Below are 18,640 nucleotides of genomic sequence, written 5' to 3'. Positions count from 1 at the left end.
CCAAAATGGAGAATGATAGATATAGAGCAAAATTCTACAATTCCATTTAAAGAATTGTCACAAAATACATATAGATTTGTTTCAATGGCCAAGAAAAATCAATTACAAAAACCGTGAGAGCATTATACTAGCAAAATTTTACAGTATTTTGTTTTCCCTATTCTTGTGAACCAGAAACAGCCTCTTTCAGAGATGACCTCATGATCTCTGCAAGCTTTGAGGAAGCATCAAGACAAAGCTCCATAGCCTGTTTGGAGAATCACAAAAGAATACTCAAAACTTCATCAACTATTCAGATAACGTGGATAACTGACCTTATTTTCGCCTTTCTAATTTCAAAAAAATTATTATGTTCGCAAAATTAGAAAATAGTACCTTTGAATCACATTTACAGGCCAAAGAAAAAGATCAACTAGATTACGAAATAACTATGGTGGCCAATCTATGATAAAAGAAGCAACGAAGCATGGATCAAATCTTATATACCTCGCTTATTTTAGGGGTTGACCATTCGCCTGTAACTGTAAGCTGAGTAACCTCATAACGTGAAGGCATGCAAGTAATCATGAGGCTGCCATCCTGGTAGCTTTCCTCTTCCGTAATTGGATCAATGACAAGATTCTTACCAACGCAAGACTGAATAACAGAAAGACTGTTAGGATCATGTAAATTTTACCAGAACAAAAGTTGAGTACAATTTTAGCACATATATATTCAATGTGGAACGAAAATTCCAATTGGTAGGCCTTCTTAGGCATATTTTTTCATTTATAATATAGCTAAATTACATAATCACTATTTTCTTTCAATTCCATTCAGTGGACCTGAGTTTTTCACCCGAAGCTAAAATCAATTCCAGGAGGTTTACAAATACCCTAGAAATTTAAGAATCTCCATGTCAGCGTACTGTATCTCTTCCATTAAAAAAGGAAAATCATGAACACAGAAGGTTATTCAAATAACACTTGTTCTCACTCAATTCTGTGTTGGATTCTTCTAAATAGACTTTTTCCCCTTCTGTCCTCCCCATGAAATATGATAAATAGACAAGCAATATTCACAAGGACTGATTGTCTATATATAAATGATGCTTGAATGCCACTTACAAAATACAAAAAGTAAATAGGAAAGCACAATTATGTACAAGATGCATACCATAGAAACTGCAGCAACAAGATCGTACATCATAATCCCTGCATCTGCTAGGGCAACACTAGCACAAGATATTATGACAGGAAGATCGCCTGCAACCGTACATGAGATCAAGATGTTCATAAGAAAATATTAATTACTGACAGACAATAAAGTCTAATTGAATAATTATGCTTGATATGAGAGAACAAAAAGAATTCAGTACAGCTGCAAGATTATTTCGTGATCTTATTTTCATTTTTATTTATCTATGTAGCTTGTAAGTTTTCTGATAAATGCATATAACTTATCAAGATCCCTTTATCCACAGCTTTTCAAAAGCAAGGAATTCTTGAGATGCCATTACACATCCAACACATAATGGGAGTGGAACTATTATTATCAAGCACCAAAACTCTATATCAAGGAAAAATATATATTTTTCAGAGGGCCAAATATGCTAAAGGAATGCTGGAAACACATCAACACTCAAAATCTAAATGACACACAAACAGCATTGCCAGATGAGTATTCTAATTACCCTGTAAACTTAACCTATCTCTCTTTAATCCTAAGGAATACAAAACTCAATTAGCTTTTGTTAGTCGTTCTTCTTTTTTTCATCATATTTTAGTTTGATGACAAACTATGATGCTTAGACACTTCACTCTGTACCACATTACATGCACATAAAACTTGGAATGCAAATTAGCTTATGATATTTCAAAGCATCCCATCATAGGAGAAACCACAAAAGCTCGAAGAATCTGACACTTGAATACCCGCACCCAAAGTCCAAACTACATAGAATACAAAAGTGTAAACTTACTGCCGCCAGATTCCAACACCAATGCAAAAACGTCTACAGTTGTCTTGGGAAAAGTTTCCAGTATTATTGCACCCTCCAAAGCTTTATGTAGCATTGAAGAAAACTCTGTATGGTCCGATCCCTATGAATTGGAGTTCAAATACTAGTTACAACTTACAACCAGTAAATGTAAATAAATAAAAAAATACTAAGAGTGCAGCTAATTCCAAAATCTTAATGTTATTTACCTGCCTACGAATCGGTGTGGCAAAAGTTGTATGGCCAACATTACAATTTAGTCGCCCAACGTCGCTGTACATCATTGCTTTCTTACTTTCCCTTGGCCCAAATCTGAACCAAGAAGGAACAATGAAATGAAAAGCATGTGAGAACAATAAAATGAAAAATGAGCTTAGATTGTGAGGTCAACAGCAATGAAAATTCCCACACAAATACTTGCTGAAGGACAACCAACCCATGGCATGGAGCCATATCAGAAATCCTTAACTTTGGATTGATGGAAAATTTGACATCTAAGAGAAATGAAATTAACAAGGAAACGACCCACTTACACAGACACAATGACCTTGGTGTTTCCAAACTCTGCATATGCAGATCCTGAAGCAGCATTCACAGCACCAGTCCTAAAAACTGCATATATTAAACACTTTTGCTCATGTTATATGTAGATCAGACCATGATCACATTAAAAATTTACAAGCTCTATTTATTGAAAGAGTATCAATCTTCTCAACTTCCACATTCCAAAACCGAAATTGTATGCCAAATCCACATCTTGTCACTCAAGAAGAAAGAATATATAAATTATAATGCGATTTCTAGTTGAAAAGGTTTAGCACCTTCAATCCAATAACTGAGACACTTTCATCAAATTTAGGATCAGACTCCGGCTATGTCAAGATTAAAACCTGAATGTTAATCTTTCATACTAGATTGTAGCATATCTTGGACGAGGAATACGAAATCCGAGATTGGCGAAAGATAAGATAATTCAGCACAGCCAAGCAAGAAGGGATTTGAACAATGTGTTGGCACAAATTTAAACATGCACATGGGTCCCATGAACTAGTGAACCAGCCAAACTGGTGAGAATACATAATACAAAAAGACATTGGCTTTGAACCCTTGCGCCTACAAACAAATATCAAAACTTTGCATCCACGAAGCAAAGTTTCAAGACTAAACAGACCAAAAGACTAATAATAATCAAAGAATGATTAGCAATCAACATGTCAAATGACACCCATCAAGAAAAACCCAAAAGGCTTTGCAAAAGATAAGCGGAAAGGAAAAAAGAAGAAGCATAACCCGTATGAGGATCTGTACATATATGAATAAAAGGGCATACATGCAGGTCGGCACTGGCGGTGACCGCGACCGTCGGGTCGGACCCAATCGACAACGGAGTCTTTGGTAACCGGGGGTCTTGATTTAGAGGTCGGAGACGGCGAGTATGTGGTAGGAGTTGCACCATGTTTCGTCGTCATTATATCTTCGTCCTATTTTACTTCTTCCCAAACGGACACTTTCGCAGCTGGAGACCTCTCTGTTTTTCTCGGCGACCTTCTCATCTTTCCCAGGTTTTATGCTGCAAGTGACGGTGCGTTTTAATATTGGGCCTCTAGGCCGAATTACCAGAATTTTGGGCTTCGGATCTTCTTTTTTGGACATCAATAACTTGTAGTTCAGCCCAGAAAAATAAACGTTTGGTAATTATCTAGGGAAAGTCTCTTGGCTTCAAGTTTTAATTTTTTATTGCTTTTGATTTCCAAGCCAGACTAGTTTCACAGAACTTGTGCTATGCTTCGTCTCTTGTAAGGTCTGTTATGCTCAACTTTTGCAAAGTTGACCAAATTCTCTCTCTCATTAGAATTTGAACAACTTAGTGTGAATGTCAAAATATTGTACGCACAACATTAATTACAAGAATGAGAATGAAAGAAGAATTAGCTAAGGCAAGCTGGAATGGTAGTTACTCCACAAAGACAGTTCCTTCAATCAGTGATTCAGTGGTCTTCGATCATAATTTAATAATATAAGTGTCATAACCTCTTTTCCTACTTTGCTTTCACAAACACATACACAAAAACATTTCAAATCGATCAAGGAAGGTATTAAAGTTATCAACGCATGCAGCTTTATGGAGGTGGGGGCCCTGCAGGCTCGAACAGTGGAGGGCAGCAGCTTCCAAAGAGACCGCAGCAACACAGAAACCACAAACTGCACAACTAAAACAATGTCATATTCTTGCCAAATTAACCATTTGTTTTACTAGGAGATGCATAAAAACCATACGGGATTAAAGAGAGATTACCATGACTCAAAACATCCTCCTCCTGGGGCTGGTGGTGGTGTAGGCGGCGGAGGTTGCTCAAGCAGTGGGGCACTTGATGGTGGAGGTGGATCCATTACTGACCCAAGAAGTAGACTGGCAGTACTACCTCTATTTGGCAGGTAACAGAGGACCTTTTTCCTTAGGGAGGTAGATGGAGTCTGTGGCTTATATATGTGTAGGAATTTTTATTTTCCTCTCCATCTAGTCACTAGTCAGATCTCCATCTACCGTTCAAAGGGGTGAGAAAGCTGTCAAATGTCACCCCTTACAACTAACATTTGAATAAAGCACCCTTCTAGGTTTAACACATGGAGAAAAAAAAACGCACTGTGCAACTACTCCAACCTGCCAGACTCATTGTGCCTACCATAATAAATCACCAGAGACCAGCTCCTAAGCAGATCTTGGGCAGCATGATGCAGTCAATCGACTCAAAATCTTACAAAAACTCAGTACGAGGGCAATACTTTACTCTTAAATTTTGGGCCGGGAACTTCCTAAATGTTGGGCTTTTCTTGGGCCTTGTGTTGTGCAGGGCTGTGATTTCTTACTTGGAGCGTCGTTTCAATTCAGCAAATTTTATTAGGAATGGACCAATTCACTTTCATATATTATGCAGAGGCCCAGACCAGTGGAAAACAAATGCTACATTAAACATCAATTGCAAAATCAATGAATTGTTATCGACTCATCAGATCAGCTGGTCCACCAAATGTAGATTACATATTTTATGACTAATCATGGTTTAGGTTTAATTATGCATATACATACGAAGTGCATCTGCACGTGCACAAGGCAAGGTCAATCTTTTAGTTTCCCATAACGTGGGCCATGGACGGATTGATCCAGCCTGTTTGAAGAAGGGTTGTGACTCGGGATTAATGCTGAAACAAATGGCTTGTCTAATGTTTCTTTACAATCATATCCATGATAGAGTTGGTGCCATACATTCATTTAATGGTTTCACGTGTCACGTCCTGAACAATTTATGACACGAGTTTTCTAATATTTCTGCTTATTGAACCATTAAAATATATTCTTTCCCTATATATAATAAAAGAATAAAAAGAGATGGAAAAAGTCTTAACACCTTGACTTATACAGTTAAATGTTCCTTTCTTGTTCGGGATTGGAGTATAAGGCACGCTGGTACGGGCGGGACCTCGCTGGCCTTATGGTTTAATATTGAATCTTGACCCTTCATTGTTATTTAACAAATTGTTCTTTGCCACCGACCGTCATATGCAAAGCACGGGAGTCGGGACAAAGAAGGCATGATAAAGTGGGAGAGAGACGGATCCTTTCTACATGCCGGTTCATGTTGCTTAAACGGTCGCCACTTCATTCTCTTCTGCTTCATTTAATTCAGTTAGGCTTTTGACATAGACAAGACCACTTGTTCTTTACATACATGCATGCAGTTCATGCCTCATGATTTGAAAACATGATTAGCATGATAAAGTGTGATGAACATGTAAAATGTAAACAACTTTCGTGAGCGAGTTTTAAGAACTGAACAAATTGCCCTAATATAACTCCATCGTTAGGTCACATATTCGCATATTTAGAGCACAAGATGTAGCCAATAATGTTATAATTTAATCATCTACCTTATTTATTTAAGAGTACAAAATTCAAGGAAGAAAACGAGAAAATTGTTGAGGTAAAAAACAAGTTTAAAGAGTGAAAAGATAAAATATTATACTAACTGGCAAGACGCATGAAGAAGCATATTTTTCCATCTTCCAATTTGGGCACACTCACATGATCCTGTCTTTGTCTTTCTTCGATTTTTCATAAATTTAATTTCCCTTAAAAGAGTTGACAATAAATTAAAACCCAATTCAAATACCAAAAGCGTCTATTCAACAATTCGATACCATTCCAAGGACCAAGGTACATATGTTTGAGGCGGCAACAAGAAGTTGGAGTCTGTTTCCACGGTGTACAATGATGGAAACAGATCCACAATCACAAATTACAAAGTTTCCATGATTATGAATCTTAAATTTTCGGCTTCTGGGCTGTTGTAATGGAAATCTGTCTACAAGATTGGGACAGAGACAGATAAAAAAAACCAAGTGAAGAGAGTGGGTGTTCGGGAAATTTTTTGGAAGTCCACACTCCACCTCTCTGTGTGTGTGGCAACAGTGTCCTCCGTGTTTGGGATTTCTGAAAGAAATGACGCTTCCCCACTTCAAAGTTTTAAATTTTTAATTTCATTGAACTGCTATTATTTAATTTCAATTATATTTTGAGTGATTCGTTCCCATACTCTTGGTCCTGGTCCTGGTCCTGGTCGCAGCTTGACGTCTTTAATGTAACGACACCATGGTAGAGAGATTTACAGGTTTGAAAACCTTTTAGCGATAACAGATGTCGACTTTATAGAAAGTTTATATTTTGTGGAGTTGTTTGCAATAACTAATGCAGATAAAGTGTTTGAATAAAGAACTAGTTCACATGTTGACTTGAACTTGTGGCCTCAAAACTTGGGGAAGTTCTCTAAGGTTCTTATACAAGTTGATGTATCTTTATGTCATTTATTCACATGATACTTGAAGATTGAAAGCCTCCACTGCTTTTTTCGTGCACCTGTGGCTTTAAGTTCTTGCCTAGTCAGTTTCAGAATCAGAGCCTAAAATCTACGAGAAAGAAAAGTTTATTTTTGGCTTGTATATATACTGATCTCATCCCTTCTTACATCACAGATTGAATCCTTTAGTTTGAAGCCGTAGCAGCAGATTCGAAAGAGTGCAATGGGATATGGTAATTCAACATCAGTAAGGTTTGTCCTTTAAAGAATTGATTACACTGGAGACGTCCTCATATTTTCCATTGATTATTTTGGTGTCGATTGTTTAGATTCATGATTTATAAATTATACTTCAGGTTTCAAGAAGATATGCGATTAACAAAGCTGCCAACAAGCGTTGGAAATGGTGTATTTAAATATAGATTTGATATTAAGGGAAACCAAATATTAGATTCAAGCAACAAGTATGAGAAGGAGGTAGATGAAAAATCAGGGAAATCATTGAAAGCCAAAGTACTGTCGAGAGTCTTCTCTGAGGACTACGAGAGAGTTAAGAACAAGATATTAGATCCTCGAGGACAAACTATTCAACGATGGAACAAGATATTTTTGGCAGCAAGTTTAGTTTCATTGTTTGTGGATCCTCTATTCTTTTTCCTGCCAGGAGTATCGGATAAATCGTGTATAAATATTGACATACCTCTTGAAGTCGTTCTTACAATTGTTAGGTCAATTGCTGATATCTTCTACATGGTTCAGATTTTTATTCGATTCCGTACAGCTTACGTTGCGCCTTCTTCCCGTGTTTTTGGGAGAGGTGAGCTTGTTATCGATTCTTCAAAGATTGCAACGAGGTACCTACACAAGAATTTCTGGATTGACCTCATCGCTGCCCTGCCCCTTCCTCAGGTAGGACACTGATATGAATTTTTTGTTTCAGGTTGTGGTTGCATGGACTTTTAAGTGTCATTCCTTGATTAAACCATGGAAATTGTTATTGTTTTTCAGGTCTTACTTTGGGTTATTATCCCCAATCTTAGGGGTTCAACAATGACAAATACCAAAAACTTTTTGAGATTGTTCATCATTTTCCAATTCCTCCCAAGACTATTTCTTATATTTCCACTCTCATCACAAATTATCAATGCCGCGGGAGTTGTGACTGAAACGGCATGGGCAGGAGCTGCATATAACCTCATACTTTACATGCTGGCAAGCCATGTAAGTAAAAAATCTTCATATTTCCTCTTGAATTTTGGATTAGGGATGAAGAGCTGATCAAAACAAATAATGTTTTTATCCTTTCTATTCCAGATTAGCTGGATTTTAACACTCAAACATCTTAATTTCCATACCTTTGAAAGGTTTTAGGATCTTGCTGGTATCTTCTCTCAATTGAGCGACAAGAAGCATGCTGGAGAAGTGTCTGTGATAGTGAGAAGCCATCGTGTCAGCATGGATTCTTTGACTGCCACAGTAGTTATGGCTCTTTTAGGGAGTCTTGGTTCAAATCAAGCAATATTACCGACCAATGTGATCCAGGTAGTAAGTTTTATCCATTCGGTATCTATGGTGATGCATTGACCTTTCATGTTACAACTGCACCATTCTTCAACAAATACTTCTACTGTCTTTGGTGGGGCTTAAGGAACCTGAGGTAACCAGTTTCTAAATTACTCTGGCCATTTTGTTGATTTTTCTATCAAAAATTTTCTCTATGAATAAAACACTAAAGAAAATTTCTACGTGAGATTAATTAAGTATGCCCGTGAGCCAGCTCAATACAAAAGCTATTTGAGCTTTAATGTCCTTTTCCATTAATGTTGCAGCTCTCTTGGTCAAAGTCTTTCCACAAGCACATATTCATGGGAAATAATTTTTACCATCATAGTCGCAACGCTAGGTCTGGTTCTCTTCGCGCTGCTGATCGGCAATATGCAAGTACGTTCTTAAACTGGTACAATTGTAACTGCTATTCATGTTTATCAGATTAAAATATCCGACAGTTATCCGGGGGTGCTTGCCTTTCTAGCTGATTCAATAAGGAAGGCTAAAGAGAGATGCCTAGCTATGCACCTATATGTCCACTGAAGTGTCATTTTCATGTGTTTATGATCTAAAGCATTTGCCTTACGGGATTTTTAATTTTTATGTGTTATGGAAGTACTGATGATCGCTCTATAATTACCAGACCTATCTTCAGTCGACCACTGTTCATTTAGAAGAGTGGAGGATCAAGAGAACTGATACAGAGCGATGGATGCATCACAGGCAGCTACCTCAAGAGTTAAGGAAGTCTGTTCGGAAATATGATCAGTACAAGTGGGCGGCCACCCGAGGAGTGGATGAAGAATCTGTTCTTAAATGCCTTCCTTTGGATCTGAGAAGAGATATCAAGCGCCATCTATGCCTTGACCTAGTCCGACGAGTAAGCCATCCCACATTCTTATTATTTGTGTTCTTAACTCACCATGGATGTTATGTACCCAATCACGAGAGTATACTTGAATAACTTCAATCAAGTTCGGAGGAGTCAAACCTATTGAAGATAGAAAAAGAGTGTCAATTTTCGTGATTCCATCTGTTACACATGATGCATTATCGATGCTTTCAATTATATCTTTTGCAGTTAGTCTTCCAAAACAACAAAAAACGATTATGTTTCATACTTTCATCAGTTAATTTATATAAGATTTTGTTTTCCTTCTGTAATTGAAAGGTTCCGCTGTTTGATCAAATGGATGAAAGGATGCTAGATGCAATATGTGAAAGGCTTAAACCGGCCTTATGCACTGAAGGCACATTTCTAGTGCGTGAAGGTGATCCTGTTAATGAGATGCTCTTCATAATCCGCGGACACCTTGATTCCTACACCACCAACGGTGGACGAACTGGATTCTTCAACTCATGCCGCATTGCTCCTGGAGGCTTCTGTGGTGAGGAATTGCTTACATGGGCCTTGGACCCCCGTCCTAGCATCATCCTTGCTTCGTCCACTCGCACAGTCAAGGCCATTTCAGAAGTAGAGGCATTTGCTTTACAAGCAGATGACTTGAAGTTTGTAGCGGCCCAATTTAGAAGATTACATAGTAAACAACTCAGACACAAGTTCAGGTTCCACTCACACCAGTGGAGATTGTGGGCTGCTTGTTTCATACAAGCTGCGTGGCGTCGGTTCAAAAGGCGAAAAGAAGCAGTTGAATTAAAGGCTTATGAAAACACCATGGCTATTGAGCCTGAATCGCCATCTTCGGGGTCAGGCTTGCTAACATATGCAACAAGGTTGGCAGCAAGCACTAGAAGGGGAGCAAGTAGTCATTCTGGGTTAGGTTCTGGTGTTGTGAGTTCACTGCAGAAACCGGAAGAACCAGATTTTTCTATTGACGAGGAGTAAATAGACTACTTTTTTTTCTTCTTTCTCCTAAGTAGATAGAAGCAAGTATGTCGTAATGCTATCATTTCATTTTTGGTGTTCATATCCCTTTTAAGGATATAGTTGTGCGGCATGCTTCCTCTTTAAAGGCACGATACTACGATAGCGTAGCAATTAGCAAATGCAAAATAATACATATAACGGGGTTGTTCGTCTCTTTGCGGCCCATGTTTCACCTGTACTATTGTTAGCCGATCCTTTTTTGTTTTGTAGCTATCAATTGGGAATTCAATAAAAACCCATTTAAAAGGGTGTCCGGAGCAAATATTGGCCAATTTCGAATCCAAATCTTTGGGGTATCTTTCGAGGCCCATTGCATTGAGGAACCCTTTTCATGATTCTAGAACCTACAAAAAATTTTAATCCCCAGTTATTTTCGAATATACTATGCAAATCTATGAAAAAAAAAAAAAAAAAACACTCAGCCGTGCACCGTGGCCCTTTCGGTGTGTGCACCGCGTTTTGCTTAAACCTTAAGCAGTCACCGACTCAATCCTTTATTCCTTTCAGAGATTCTCATAAGTCATACCGTGTCGTGGTTCGTTTCGCTCCCCTGCCCTTTCCCCCCATTTTTTTTCCCTCAAAAAATTTCTTATTCTCTCGTCCACAAAGACGCGTTGTGCCCAATCGGCCAAACCAATCTCTTGTTAAAACCTAGAAATTGAACTCCGTCACTGCTTTCATAAGCAATATCCTTACAACGCGCTCCTCCTCCTGATTTTCTAATCTCCATCTCCCTGCTCGGAGAAGACGAAGCAGTTATTTCCAAGGAGACGATCATCCGGGCCTCGTAGCCGCCACCTAGGTACGTCTTCGGTCGCCGGATTCTCTGTCACGGCCCAACCCTCTCGCCAACCAAAGCCCAACCGACGCCCTTACGGGCCGGCTGTAACCAAGGCCCATGGGCTGAATCCCATGAAAACCTTGGCTGGTAGGGTGAGAAGGGACCGCGCTTATAAACTAGCACTTTCCTCCTCACCTAACCGATGTGGGACTCATGACAAACCCCACCCCTTCAAGACCAACGCCCACGTTGGTCAAGCACCATGGCGGCCTTTCACCCGGCTAGCACCCTCAACAGGGTACACACTCAACAGTGTACGGGGTCCACAGGTAACCCTTTCCATGGCCTTTCCAGGGTCCCTGAGCGTGGCTCGAAGGGCCGGTTAAGTGTGGGCTCCGATACCAATTGTCACGGCCCAACCCTCTTGCCAACCAAAGCCCAACCGACGCCCTTACGGGCCGGCTGTAACCAAGGCCCATGGGCTGAATCCCATGAAAACCTTGGCTGATAGGGTGAGAAGGGACCGCGCTTATAAACTAGCGCTTTACTCCTCACCTAACCGATGTGGGACTCATGACATTCTCTATCGTGCGTAAGCGTCTTTTTCTCTTTCCATACTCTTCTTGCGTAATTCTCTGGTTCAAGCCGGATTTCCGAGGAGACGATCATCCGAGCCTCGTAGCCGCCACCTAGGTACGTCTTCGGTAGCCGGATTTTTTAACGTGCGTAAGCATCTTTTTCTTTTTCCATACTCTTCTTGTTTTATCTGCGTTTTTAGGTTTTCCTTTGTATTTCAGTTGTTTTTATTCAGGCAGGATCTGACTCGACGATCATCCGGGCCTTGTAGCCGCCTCCAAGTATCAGGCCGTGGTTCCCCCTACGTCTTTGATCAGCGGACTCTTTTTTCGTGTGTAAGCTTTGTCTTAGATTCCTCTTGTCTTCTCTTGTGTGTTTTTCGGTGTTTCTTTGTCTATCGTTTAATTGTTGTGGTTCAAACAGGATCGCCGAGTCCACAATTATCAAGGCCTTGCAGCCGCCTCCGAAATTCAGATTGTGGTCCTCTCTATACTTCTTCTGCTTTGTCCCCTACATTCCTCTTTTTTCCTTATCTCGTAGGGTTTTAAGGTTTCTTTTATCGTTCAAGTGTTTTGAAATGTTTAACTATATTAATGTGGAATCTAATGAGTCATTGAAATCAAAATGCCTTGTAATTTTAAATTTGGAAATTATCACCTCGAAAACAAATCAGTATCTCAAAATCTGAGCTGATACAGGCACACATGTGTAAAGCCAAAATTGAGTTGAGACACGTTAATGTCTTGATATGCTTAGCCTATGATAATTTTGCAAGAATAGATTATTGTGCTTCGCAAAATTTACGAGCAACTGCTTGGCAGTTTAATTTTCAAGCATTTATAAATGTAATAAGATTACATATGGGATGATATGGTACAAAAAGAGTTGTATCTGGTGACTCTGATGTGATTTCTTGTTTTAATTTGAAATTCATATTGACTGAATTTTCTGATAATTTCCATGGGCTATTCTGATGAAATAATAGAACTGCTTTGTACTTATCCTAATTTGATTGTCTAAAATTCTCTCTCACAAAGATAGGAAAAGAAAAGATTATGTCATGTCCTTTGTGCCCTGCTTTGTATTTTCAGTTGAATTAGGTCTGATGACTAGATTCTCGAAAACACCAAATTGTTGTTAGTGATTGATAATTAGGTGTGAGTGTTTTACGAAATGATGGGTCCTGAGTTGATCAGACTTGTGCAGGAGCAAGAGTTGAAAGTCCCGTGATGAATTAGCGAGGATACAACAATAGTTCAAACTCCTCTCCTTGTTTAATTTTGAGATTCTCAGTTATTTGTGTGATATGTGTTGGGATTTGTTATGATTCAAATCACAGGACCATTGAAACCTTGTAAGTATCTTCTTCATCATTGGTTTTGACTCTCTTTTTTAATGTTATGGGCTTTTGTTTCAGAGAGGACGAGGAAAAAAAGAGACATAAATGGTGAAGGAACTTGAACACCTAACCTCAAAGTCAACGGGGTTGGTAATGATTTTGAGTTTTGACCAAAGTTGTTTGGTCGGGTGGGTTGGTTGTTCGGCCAATAATCAACCGATCCGACCCATGCTCAGCCCTAATCCAAACTACTCTCACCTATGGCCAGAGACACTTCATGGGCTACATTTTTGTACATCTTGAATTTTCAATTTTGAATTTCTATTTGATTTTAAAGGATGAATCTTAGTATGAGGATGCAGGATTCGATGTAGCATTTATTGATATTTTGGTTACAAAACGTTCGAACAGCATGAAATTTAATTTTATTGTAATGGAATATTAAATTTGAAGAGTTGAAGTGGCAACTTGCACTGATATTGTTTAAAATATTCCTGTGTTATTTGGATTGCCAGTTTCATTGAGTAGTTATACTGCATTTTGCATGTTCATGAATCATGACATTGCTGTTACTGGTATTACAGGGGATGTCTAACCCTGAGTTGTAAGTTCAGTTGCTGTATCAATTTCATTACTGTCTTCTAGAATTGATTAGCAGAGTAGGTCTGCATTTTGTTTTAGATTGATGTAATATTTTTTTGGCCCCTTTCTTGATTTTAGGCAAAGAGAAATCTGAAAGGAATTCCTTCCTCAAAAAGCAGATCACCGCTATGAGCATAATCCCTTAACTTGATGTCGTGCTTCCTGAAAGCAAATCAATATGATGAGTGCGTTAAAGAATGCTCTGAGGTTTGGACACTTTTTTTTTTATCCCTTGTCATTTGCTTGTATAAATTTTGGCTAGTGCATAATACTCTTCCTATACCTGTCTAATCTAAAGGTCCTGAGAGATACCTTGTGAAGGTGATCAAAATATCCTTCCTATTACCTGTCTAATCTAAAGGTCATTCTTCTATTGAAGTACACAGAGAGGAAGAGAGAGATGTTTCTTGTGTTTTTCTATTTAGCTCAATATTATATTCTTTTTTCATCCTCTCTTTCTGTTTTCAGGTTGGGAAAATGGTATATGTGCAAGAAAACTCTGTTCCCCACAGGAACCTTAAAGTTCTTGATAAGCTGATCGCCACCCCCCATGAGCACGCTCAGGTTAGATATGAAAATATGATGATCATGCATTGTGGTTCTATACTTCTATGTTATACTTGTTTGACTGAAAAGTATAATTTAAGTCTAGATTATGCTTGTTTGACAGGAAGGTATAATTTAAGCCTCGAGTTCTTTAGTTTAGAGGTGAAAGACAAATAAGGAATGCAAAATGATATGTTGCTCAAGACACTATGAGACTTCTCCACACTAGAAATTTTCCTAGATCAGCAATCAACACTTTTCTTTTAAAATTCTTTTTTCAAGATGTGGCAGCTTGACAAAGAACCTCTACGGCTCCGTTTGGTAGAGCTTTTTTTGCTTTCAAAATAAGTTAGCCTCGAAGCTGTGAAATATAAGCTAGATGCCTAGATTATAAGCGGTAAAATAAGTAGTTAGGTGTCTAGTGAAACTTATAGCTGACACTAGCTCATAGGTTGTGGATTGTATGTTTTATTTTTAATTTTTTTTATAAATATTGATAAGTATGAATCTAAATTATAAATTTAGAAGTATAAATATTATGAACATAGCTGACACTAGCGGTACCGCAGTGGTTAAGCTGGCATACCGTTAGCTTAAGTTGGGTGTTCGGCTGGCATAGCGGTACCGCTTGGGCACTGCTGTGCCAAACCGGCACTATTTCTCTATTCTCTAATAAATTACTTCTTTTGTATTGAAAAAATTCACAAGTTAGAATGTATTGAAGAATATTTTTATAAATGAATTTAAAATACAATTTGAAATCATTGTAAATTATCAAAATATAGTACTCTACTCTTTTAACTATTTTTTTGAAACCACCCGCTATTTTCATCTTTTTTATCCGCATCGCAATCACATGATCAAAAGTCAGAATCTCAATCAATTCCATGAACTCCATCTCTTGTTATCACTTCCATCTATGTATTTCTGGGCCCCTCCTCTTCTCCTTAGAGTATATCCTACTTGAATATTTTCAACTCTACAGAATGCCTGTTCATAGTTCTACATGCCCAGACTGTCTTAGCCAAGTTTCATGCTTATTATCTTCATATTGCTGTCCCAACATTCAGTGTCGTGCATCATTCAAAATCTATTCAATGTTTTCCGTAATCCCTCCATCGTTCTGAATATCAAACCTAAATTATTTATGATTCCCAGTTTTATGTATTTCTTTCCCGTAATTTAATTGATTCCCATTGTTTGAGCAAAGCAAGCAGTCTCTGGCCAATGCAGTAGATACTTTTGTGGGTGGTTTTCTTTAGAATTACAGATTATGAATTACTATTATTTAATTTTTCGTCTCTATGTTGGTTTTCTGGAAATGCTTGTGGTGTGAGAACAGCATTTACTTGAGTTTTGGAGTTAAATGTTTATATTTATGAGAACTCATGCGGAAGTATCTTGAACATTGAGATGACTTTTGCTTGACACTATTAGGTTATTGAACCTACTTTTATGACTAATGCTTTGCTGTGAGCATATTGCAAAAACCGTGCCAGGAGGATGCCACAGGAAATGCCCTTAGAACAAAATTTTAAATGCATGGAGGAGCGAAAGAATTATTGAATGATCTAGTGCGGGAAAGGATTGTAAGGTATTCTGACGGTGGGATAATTTCAGGGATGGGTTTATAAGGTATTCCTAGGGTGGGATAATTCCTGATATAATAATGTATCTGGATGAACTGAAGCCATGATGTGCGATAAGAAAGAATATATCTTCAACCAAAAAATGATATCGGCGGTGTAAAAGTGAAAATTTTGATTAGAGATGGAAAAAAATGAAGAGGGGATGGTTTAGGTGGAGAAATAATAAAGAGATTTGAAGATAATCGACGCCTGTTAAAACATGTAAGGTGATCTTCATTTGAGAGTCATGTTACTGCTGCAGGTAATTACTAGTTAGTAAGTTGAGCTGATGGCTGTGAAGTATCAGCCGTTTGGTAAGGTGGGAGAAATATGTCCCGGCTTGAATAATCATAGGTCTAATTTGTTTATAAATTATCAGCAGTTCTAAGGGCCGTTGATGTGTGTATTTTCCTTCTTTATTTCCAATTTTTTTGTCGGTTTATTAGCAGATAGTTCCGACTTCCACATTTGCGTATCCACATTCTGTAAGTCGGGTATGTTAGAGAAGTAATCTGAAATTCTCTAAGTCCCACGTTATGGTCAATTTATGGTAAAAGTTACCCGCCAAATGAATTTCGACCCATTTGAAATAGACGTTAGGCCCCATTACAATTTGAGATTATGTTGCCCAATTGTGATGGGCCTTAAATTCATTTATGGTTTGTGGTCCAATATTAGTGGGCTTTAATGGGCTTAAGTTCATGTTGGAAATTGGGCTCTGGGTTGATTTTTAATAGGCCTAACCCAAAAAGGCTATTCAATCCGCTTCCTAGAATGGGCCCTAGTTTTGTAGCTTTGATGGGCCCTAGTTTTTCTCTAATGGGCCTATAATAATTGGTTCAGGCCCAATTAATAATTGTCCTAGTCAAATTGGCCTATATTTTTCACTGCAATTAAATGGGCTAAGTTTAAAATAGGGTTTTTTTGTCGTCTTTGCCCCATTATTGGACAATGATCTTAAATGGGCCCACTTTATCCCAATTTTAATGGGTTCTATAAATTCTATAAACTTTTGTAACGTGTCGGCCCAATATTAGTTGGCTTAATGGGCCTAAGATCATGTTAAAATTGGGCTCTAATTTGGCGAAGTCCAATTCAATGACCCAATGACCAAACCTAAATAATGTAGGGACTTTTAGAGGTCGGTACACTAGATTATACTTAATTGTGAAAAAGTGCAATCACTAAAACATCCTTTTAAAAAAGTACACTGGGGATCATCTTTTACCAAAATAACCTCAATTTTGATTTTCTCTCTCCACAAATTGTGATACAATAGTGATACTTTTAAATAGAAGATCCAATTTAGTGTTCAATTTATATTTTTGGCTCATAAAATGATGATATAAATGTTAGAATGTAAATTTGATAGCATTGCATGTCTTTCTGGTTCAATTATGTTATTTTAGTGGATTTTTGATGTTCGTGATACTATAATGATACATCTCTGCAGTTGTAAATGTTTTTCCAAAACGAGCAAGAGATGTACAAACCAAGAAAAGAAAACCAAGAAAGGAAAAGTAATTAGGAAGAAGAAGTATGCATATTGGTTCAATTGTATCATTTTAATGAATTTTTTGTGTTCGTGATACTATAGTGATACATCTCTGCACTTGTAAATGTTTTTTCAAAACGAACAAGAGAGGTAACCAAGAAAAGAAAATCAAGAAAGGAAAAGTAGTTAGGAAAATGAAGTATGCATACTAGTTTCATCATTTTAGTGGTTTTTTGGTGTTGGTGATACTATAGTGATACTATAGCGATACATCTCTGCAAAAAACGAACCAGAGTCCAGATCTGCAAAAAAACAAAGCACTACCCAGATTGAACAACGAAGCATAGTCCAGATCTGTCAAAAACGAAGCAGAGCAACTCGACGCAGTCCAGATTGAGCAACGACGAAGAAGGAGATGAAGAGAGGAGAAACTCGGCCAAAAACGGAGAAGAAGACAACGAAGAACCAGATCGAGAACCAGAAGAAGAAGAAGAAGGAGAGAAAGAAGGAGATAACTTTTAGTAGAGAAGAATGAGAGAAAGAGAGGACACACTAGAGTTGGATAGTTGGAGGGAGAAGAAGAAGAAGAAGAAAGAGGAGGGTATTATAGGTATAAACTAAAAAATATCTTAAGTCAGATGACCAAATTACCCTTAAATTGCACTTTTTTACAATTTTAAAAATGTCCACGACCTTTTTACAATTAAGTTGTCTAAAGTGCTCTTACTGCCAATTGTCCGAATAATGTACTGCAGTGCCCGACATATTGGCCCACGTTAAAATGCACTTTAACAGGCCTAATCCGAAATACACAAATAGGTTGATTGTTAACAGCCCAAGCCTAAATGCACAAATAGATCACAGCCCAAATAAAGTGGGACTATATCCTAGAAAAATGGGCCCAGAATCTTTACTACCAGATTAGGGTCCAGTTATAATTGGATGGTCGATCTTTTTTTGACTTCAGGCCCAAAACATATGTCTGAACACAAATTGTCGAACTTAAAATGCACTTTAATAGGCCCAAGTCCAATTTTTTTTATTACCTTCCTGGCGTAGCCATTGGCCCATTATAGGTTGATTGTTAACAGCCCAAGCCCAATTAAGCGAACATATCAAGCCCAAATAAAGTGAGACTATAACCTAGAAAAATGTGCCCAGAATCTTTACCACTAGAATAGTGCCCAAATATAATTGGATGGTCAAAATCTTTTTTTTATGACACAATACCCAAAACAAATAAGTGTCTGAACTTACATTGTCTTAAATATTTTGTTAGGCCTAACATGACCCAATTGGGCCAGAAATCCTTTAAAGTATGCCTTAGACCCAGATTTAACATACCCAAGCAAAAGTTCTTAGTTTC

General features: G+C 38.0%; 3 protein-coding genes across 14 annotated transcripts; 2 read left to right on the top strand and 1 right to left on the bottom strand.

Moving 5' to 3' along the window:
• Positions 1-22: 22 nt before the first annotated feature.
• LOC120001855 (exosome complex component RRP41-like) lies at positions 23-3,527 on the bottom strand. Its single transcript, XM_038850356.1, has 7 exons — positions 3,309-3,527; positions 2,512-2,590; positions 2,188-2,290; positions 1,961-2,081; positions 1,156-1,244; positions 487-636; positions 23-247 (listed from the first exon to the last, which is right to left on the bottom strand). Exons 1-7 carry the CDS (start codon positions 3,445-3,447, stop codon positions 158-160), a joined length of 771 nt encoding a protein of 256 aa, XP_038706284.1. The 5' UTR covers positions 3,448-3,527; the 3' UTR covers positions 23-157.
• A 2,517-nt stretch (positions 3,528-6,044) lies between these two features.
• On the top strand, positions 6,045-10,245 carry LOC120001621 (protein CNGC15b-like). The gene is made up of 7 exons (XM_038850014.1): positions 6,045-7,083; positions 7,188-7,740; positions 7,840-8,052; positions 8,196-8,488; positions 8,661-8,772; positions 9,023-9,259; positions 9,551-10,245. The coding sequence occupies exons 1-7, from the start codon at positions 7,055-7,057 to the stop codon at positions 10,223-10,225; spliced, it is 2,112 nt and encodes a 703-aa protein (XP_038705942.1). The 5' UTR covers positions 6,045-7,054; the 3' UTR covers positions 10,226-10,245.
• A 1,375-nt stretch (positions 10,246-11,620) lies between these two features.
• On the top strand, positions 11,621-17,251 carry LOC120001622. 12 transcript variants are annotated; one of them, XR_005469014.1, is made up of 6 exons: positions 11,621-11,741; positions 11,846-11,959; positions 12,048-13,255; positions 13,548-13,567; positions 13,684-13,812; positions 14,074-16,172. XR_005469014.1 is itself a non-coding variant. In XM_038850015.1 (2 exons), exons 1-2 carry the CDS (start codon positions 13,756-13,758, stop codon positions 14,326-14,328), a joined length of 312 nt encoding a protein of 103 aa, XP_038705943.1. In that variant the 5' UTR covers positions 13,548-13,755; the 3' UTR covers positions 14,329-16,172. The 12 variants fall into 12 exon arrangements, 1 of the variants encoding a protein (XP_038705943.1); XR_005469012.1 differs by adding an exon at positions 17,233-17,251 and having other exon boundaries at positions 12,048-13,812; positions 14,074-14,169; XR_005469016.1 differs by lacking the exon at positions 13,548-13,567 and having other exon boundaries at positions 11,846-11,955; positions 12,048-12,104.
• Positions 17,252-18,640: the final 1,389 nt, after the last annotated feature.

The sequence above is a fragment of the Tripterygium wilfordii genome, chromosome 7 (genome assembly GCF_013401445.1).
Source record: "Tripterygium wilfordii isolate XIE 37 chromosome 7, ASM1340144v1, whole genome shotgun sequence".
In the NCBI taxonomy this organism is placed as follows: domain Eukaryota; kingdom Viridiplantae; phylum Streptophyta; class Magnoliopsida; order Celastrales; family Celastraceae; genus Tripterygium; species Tripterygium wilfordii.
Note: the sequence above shows the minus strand (reverse complement) of the source record. Positions and strands in the feature narration are given on the sequence as shown.

Excerpts from the sequence above, each read along its gene's own strand:
- LOC120001855 (XM_038850356.1), bottom strand. The coding sequence starts at position 3,447 with ATGACGACGAAACATGGTGCAACTCCTACCACATACTCGCCGTCTCCG. Across the intron at positions 2,291-2,511 it reads ACCAAGGTCATTGTGTCTGT|ATTTGGGCCAAGGGAAAGTA; the intron begins GTAAGTGGGTCG and ends TTCTTGGTTCAG. Across the intron at positions 637-1,155 it reads TTGTTGCTGCAGTTTCTATG|TCTTGCGTTGGTAAGAATCT; the intron begins GTATGCATCTTG and ends TCTGTTATTCAG.
- LOC120001621 (XM_038850014.1), top strand. The coding sequence starts at position 7,055 with ATGGGATATGGTAATTCAACATCAGTAAG. Across the intron at positions 8,053-8,195 it reads TTTACATGCTGGCAAGCCAT|GTTTTAGGATCTTGCTGGTA; the intron begins GTAAGTAAAAAA and ends TACCTTTGAAAG. Across the intron at positions 8,489-8,660 it reads TGGGGCTTAAGGAACCTGAG|CTCTCTTGGTCAAAGTCTTT; the intron begins GTAACCAGTTTC and ends TTAATGTTGCAG.
- LOC120001622 (XM_038850015.1), top strand. The coding sequence starts at position 13,756 with ATGTCGTGCTTCCTGAAAGCAAATCAATATGATGAGTGCGTTAAAGAA. Across the intron at positions 13,813-14,073 it reads GCGTTAAAGAATGCTCTGAG|GTTGGGAAAATGGTATATGT; the intron begins GTTTGGACACTT and ends TTCTGTTTTCAG.